The sequence below is a fragment of the Madurella fahalii genome, assembly GCF_045866475.1.
Source record: "Madurella fahalii IFM 68171 DNA, scaffold_2, whole genome shotgun sequence".
Classification (NCBI taxonomy): Eukaryota; Fungi; Ascomycota; class Sordariomycetes; order Sordariales; genus Madurella; species Madurella fahalii.
Genome location: NW_027263972.1, coordinates 1100900 through 1106899, shown reverse-complemented (window position 1 = coordinate 1106899; position 6000 = coordinate 1100900). Strand labels below are relative to the sequence as shown.

The following is a 6000-nucleotide window of genomic DNA, read 5'->3' as shown; positions in this document are numbered from 1 at the left end:
TGGCCTACGTCTGCAACGGTATTTACCAGTCCTTCGCGTACCTGGCCGGGGCCCTACGCATTCCCTACTTGTACCGAGGTGGACGGAATTCGTGAGCGGGTTTTGTCGCCTAAGTTCTAGTTTGTTTCTCCTTGATAGGTCTGTCCAATGCACGGAAGAAATTCTCATTTTACCTAGAATACCATGAAGCTCCGCGAAGGTCGGCCGTCCGGTATCCACGCAATTACCAGCGTCCAAATAGAGGTCAATGCCCGACGACCCGCAATGGGGTATCGTTTTCTATGGCGCGAGCAGTACCAAGAGGACCATCACGAGTCCACGGAGATACTTGCTGAGAGACTTCTGGAGCTCGATAACTGGATTGTCATAGTTTCGAAGGATGGCGAAGAGATTGTCTCTGTTAGTGTCTGGGACATCTCATACCGCAATAAATGAAAAACCCTCGATTACAAGCCACAATATCGTAGGTTTTTCTGCTAATCATTGTAGTGAGTTCGTGCTAATTCTGGGCAGCTTTTGCTGAGCTGGTGGGAGCTCGTCGAGAGGCTCACCGCAAACGCGGCAACGTATTCCCCGAGCGTCAGAGGGAGGTATACGATCGATACTTCCGACAATTCGACCCGAATCTGATCCACCTTCGGATCCTCGCCACCTTGCCTGGCTATCGACGTCGCGGCCACGGGACGTCGCTGTGTCACTGGGGGGTGAAACTCGCACGTAAGGACTCCCTCCACATGTCCGTTATGGCTGGTCACGTGAGTGAGAGTCTATACGAGCGGCTGGGCTTCAGTTAGGTCCGGGAATTCTGTGTAAATGTCAAAGGTAAAGAGCACATAGTGCTAAATCCCATGCAGCGTACGGACACCTTTACAGCAGTGGAGCAACGTTGAGAAACCTATAGTTGCCGGGGTGTCCGGCGCAGCCCGGAACCAACCACTTCGATAACCTTGACTTGAGGCGAATGAGAAGCCAGATGACTGAGAGCGATAGTCCAACAGCAGTACGTAACATACTTAGGTAGCCGTGGAGCGTGCCATTCCCAGTTGCCCCGTGTTGTAGGCAAGGGCGTTATGTCCGGGGGGAAAATGCTAGATGCGGTTTAACCCTTGTTACACGACATTCCTAGTACGCTAGAACTTTCTCCTTTTAGGGACTTACTAGCGATAACAGCCAACCCCCACGCCTCTACCCCTCAACAGGAGGACTGCCTCAAGATATTATGTTGGGGAAGCTGATCCGCTTTCACCAAGCCCCTGCCGGCCACTGCAACTAAGGACACTTCCTATCTAGAAATCCTATTTCTCGCATTGAGAGCTACTAAGCCTCCATCATGGAGACAACTCCAATACTCAACAATGGCGGGAAGGCCGTCCCTGATGGTGTTGAGGACGGCGGCAGAACGTATCATACATACAAAGCAGGCAGTGTGTCCTCACCTGCAATTAATTGCTGAACGAGTTGCTCACATAAAATATCAGCCTACCTCATGCCAAACGATACCGAGGAGCAAGATAGGCTTGGTGAATAACCTTACTCATTGTCCTTGACCCATTTCCGGATGCAGCCATGTGCTCACACGGCTCAAAAGACCTCCAGCACAAAATGACAGGCCTCATCTTCCGAGGTCGCCTGTCACTCGTCCCGTTCCCCAAACCGCCAGCCAACGTCCTAGACGTGGCCACAGGCAGCGGGATTTGGGCGATCGAATTCGGTCTGTTCCCGTGCCTCTGCCCCCTTATCGCTTCTATCAAACACTGAGTCTTTGAAACAACAGCGGAACAACACCCCTCGTCGCGCGTCACGGCCATCGATATAGGCAACATCTACCCCTCCCGCCCTCCCCCCGCGAACTGCACCTTCATCTCCTGCATCGATGCCGAAGACCCTTGGACATTTCTCCCTCCGCGGGGAACGCTGGACTACATCCACCTGCGCTACGTCACGACGTGCTTCAACTCGCCGCCGGCCGTCATCCGCCAAGCGTTCGACCACCTAGCCCCCGGCGGCTGGATCGAGTTCCAGGACAGCGACCTCAGCCTGCGCTGCGAGAACGACAGCCTCGCGGGGACCGCGCTCGAGCGCTGGTCCAGGGTGAGCGTCGAGGGCGCGAGGAACGTCGGGCGGGACATCCTCGTCACGAGACGGTACAAGGACTGGCTTGTGGAGGCCGGGTTCGTCGACGTGCACGAGGAAGAGGTGAACCGGCCCAGCATGCCCGTCAGCGCGTGGCCCGAGACGCAAGAGCACCGGGCCATCGGGGCCATGGCGAGGGTCACGATCGGCAACGGCATCGCCGGCGCCGGCAAGTACGGCAGGCTGGCGGGCCTGAGCGGCGATGAGGTCAGGCGGCTGACCGAGCGGGTGATGGAGGATTTGGGGAATCCCGAGATTCGGGCGTATTATGCCGTGTATTGTGTCTATGGGAGGAAGCCCTAATATCACCAGTGCTTACTAGTAGTTTCAGCAAAGTGCGACACTAAGCAAGGGAAATCCATGGAAGACTTTCTAACCATCACTACAAGATGATGCCTTCCATTCGATCGTGCCTACGCCCGCAACGGCCCTCTGTATGCAGTTCAGGTTGAACATGGTAGCATATACTACGTCCTCGATCTAGAGAGCTCTGAAGGTAACGGCTGGTGGGTTACGGGGACAGATCCTTCCGTAAGTGTTCAAGGTACCCGAATCCAATCCTACGACCTGGGGATTCCCTTCCGCGATTCTGCTCCCACATATCCCCAAAATCAAAAATGACGCGCCCAATCACCTTCCGCCGTGGTCGGCGTTTACGCTTCGTCACCTGTCCAGAGTTTCGGGCCCGGGATGGTGTAGTTCTGGAAAGATTAGACAGATCCAACCGAGAATGCAGTCCGGATACCCACAAATATAGAGTGACCCCTAGGCGAATAAAGATCCCCAGCAATTGCTAGGCCGGGCTCTATAAATCGTCGATATCAGCTTCGCCCTCCACTTCAAGTTTAGACGTGGCAGAGCGTACCGTCATACGAATAGGCGCCGGGGAACGACACCAGGTATTCCTCTCCCGGAAACCGATCCCCGTTGCCGGTGACCGTGAGTTGGGCGCAATTGGGATAATGCTGCGGCGGGAAGAGCTCTATCATGATGATTTCGTGCCGAATCAGATAGTTCCCCGGCTTCAGGTTGGCCGGGATTCTAAGGGACCATCCTTCGTTCGGGTACCTGGATTGGTCCCATGCAGTACCGCTGGCGAGGTCCCGGCGGTACTCCGTATCACCATACTTATCAACGCCGCCGTGGTGCCCAGACTCGTAGATTTTGAACCACACCTTTTTATTGCCGGGGTCAAACTTGTCGCACGGTCCGTTGCAGGCCGCCATGTAAGCGAACAGTGGGCCCTGGGAATGGACCCAAGAGTAGCTTGGCCCATGGCAGCGGAATGGCGGAAACGGCTCATTCTTCCACTGGACAGCTAGCTCCTCGGGCTGGTGAATGTTGGCCGGGCATTCTGGGGGCGGGTATCTGACGGTGATGTTTGTACCCGCTTCGATTGGGGCGTGGAGAGTCGGGTTGCGGGTAGCCAGAGGATATCCGCGGTTGCACGACAGGTAAGGGTGGTCGATATCCTGGATCGGATCCGGAAACCACCGCCGCTGAATGGATTCCGGTTGTTCATCCTCAAGCCAAAACGGATAATGTCTTATATTCATGTTAGATCAAATCCTTGGGGTGTCAGAATTACTTGCCCGATGTAGTCGACGCCCCCGATGGTGTAGTTGTAGATCCCGCCATGTCCGCTAACGACCCCCAAGACGGACAGTGAGGTGAAGAACAGGAACCCTCCGACCATTTTTGCGGTTACGTTCCTATGCTGAGGGTAAAAATGTCTCTAGGTCCGAGAAGCTCATGGACGCCGTCGGCCTTGTTCGCATAAACAAAGAGGACGGAGACTGAGACATTTTATACAGTGCTTTTGGCAATTGCCTATAGATCGGCGCTATGAGTAGGTACGTTGCATCGGATCTAGATATGCCGCTGCCAATGATAGATTAAAGATGCAACGACGGCTAAAGTCCTAGTCGAAATACGAACATCAAAAGCAAACAGGCCTTCATTGGGACTCAGTTTTGCAGTAACGGGAAGGGACCATAAGGTATCAGTAGAATTGAGGTTTACATCTAGTCCAATATATCCATAGTGGTCTGTGTCCGTGTCTGTGTACGTGCGCCCGTCTGCACGAGCATGTAAAGTTGTGGCGAGCCGTAGTATTCACCCCGGTCGCCAGAAAGGAGACTCCGAATCTCCGCTATAGACAACCTACCCTCCAAGTTCGGACTTGGGCTTCGGACTTAACGATTCGGAATTTGTGGCGAATCATACAGCAGCACGAGCATACTATGAATGAAGCCTTATAACAGCCAGTTCACGACCCTAAAATCGACACCACGAATTTCCCTTTCCTTCTTCGGAACTGGGCGGTTACCGCCTTGGCCTGAGCTAGACCTGAGCCAGACTGAGCAAGGGGGTCACAGTTCTGGGCTGCCCCGGCTATAGTTGCCACAAGTGTACAATGGCAGTGGAATTACGAGGACTCAGTTTTGGGACCTCTACCACCACCACCTAGCCGCGCTTTTCTTTACTCCAATTAAAGGAGAAGAAAAAACCTGCAATTTTAATATGCTAATAAATTATGTATATTATATTCGAATTCCGAAGTGTGGTTCTCTATCTTTTCCAGCGTCTAAAGCTGTAGCTCAGGTCATTGCGCCCGGGGACGAGGATAGGGGGTATACTACAAGATAGCGGCTCGTGTAGTAGGGGTTGGATAAGTGATTAATTGAAGCCTGCCTTCTACTTTCTGGCTCCACCAGAAAGCTTCTGTTATACTGATAGTATTGTGGCGATGTTCGCCAGTTGAGCCGGCTTCCCCAGTCCAACTCCGTTCAGCTCCCCTCAGCTCCCCTCAGCCATACAGCACTGCGCTTACAGCTCCGATCAGCCGTCTGCATTCCGTACTCCATATTGGGGTGTTACAAAAGCGGTTGCGCCTAGGTCGCGTTGTCCATTTTTCTAAACAACTTATCATTGTAAACACTTCTTTCACCAAGCGCAATGATACGCTGTATAATGGAGATCTAAGAATGATCATGTATTTATGTGATTAATGCTAAAGGGTACCTTATATTCTGGAAAGTGGGCGAGTTAAGGCCCAAATCTAGGACCGCGGTTGGAAACCGCTAAGGTGACAGCACCCTAATAGCCTAAATCCTGGGCCACGGCCCCGAATTTTGGCCCAGAATATACCAGTACATGCCCTGAGATGGTACGAAATACCCCAGCTCAGAATTTGTGATGGTATATGATATCCTAGCTCGGGGATTTGGGATGGTATACAGTACCCCAGCTCACAACTTGGGATGGTTTATGATATACCAGCACCGATGGGATGGTACGTGGTACCCCAGCTCGAAATTTGGGACAGCACCGATGGGATGTCCCACAATATACCAGTACATGATGGGATGTGTCAGAAGGAAAGGGGTTTAGGGGCCCTGAGTATTTAGTTAGTAGAGCTGAATAGATGTCTGGTGTGACTGAAAGCACGATTGACGGTATTGAGGTACGAATATTGTGGCTGACTATTTGGTTCGATTGTGATATGAGGAGGGAAAGAACTCTCCTCGTACCAGGCGTGTGGTGGTGGGGTTGACTGCAACGCGCTACTGTACGTTAATCTAATCTAATCGTCTGTTTTCGTGGGTGGGTTGCTAATAGCTGTCAGCCAGCTGCCAGCCCACCTGCCATCCGTTAGTCCGTCACAGGTTCGATGTGATTCCACGTTACACCTCCTTTATTCTGCTGGCGGCAAGGACATCATCGAGAGGAGTAGTAGTATACCTTTCGTTCCGTACCTGAATAGGCATGTATCGGCTCCTAACGGTTTCAGCCTAGACTTTTCATGGTGACGATGGTCTTGAATTAATAGAGGGCTCCTGCGGAGGCCGTGTACCGCCTTCAGCC

The 6000-nt window shown here is 52.7% G+C and overlaps 2 protein-coding genes across 2 annotated transcripts; one reads left to right on the top strand and one right to left on the bottom strand.

The window, feature by feature from the left end:
- Positions 1-1330: 1330 nt before the first annotated feature.
- On the top strand, positions 1331-2436 carry MFIFM68171_03071 (S-adenosyl-L-methionine-dependent methyltransferase; the record flags this gene model as incomplete). Its single annotated transcript, XM_071058493.1, has 4 exons — positions 1331-1424; positions 1479-1520; positions 1589-1711; positions 1775-2436. 4 exons carry the CDS (start codon positions 1331-1333, stop codon positions 2434-2436), a joined length of 921 nt encoding a protein of 306 aa, XP_070914594.1.
- Positions 2437-2786: 350 nt separating this feature from the next.
- MFIFM68171_03070 (Auxiliary Activity family 9 catalytic domain-containing protein) lies at positions 2787-3829 on the bottom strand (the record flags this gene model as incomplete). The annotated part of the gene is made up of 4 exons (XM_071058492.1): positions 2787-2834; positions 2883-2938; positions 2999-3678; positions 3726-3829. 4 exons carry the CDS (start codon positions 3827-3829, stop codon positions 2787-2789), a joined length of 888 nt encoding a protein of 295 aa, XP_070914593.1.
- Positions 3830-6000: the final 2171 nt, after the last annotated feature.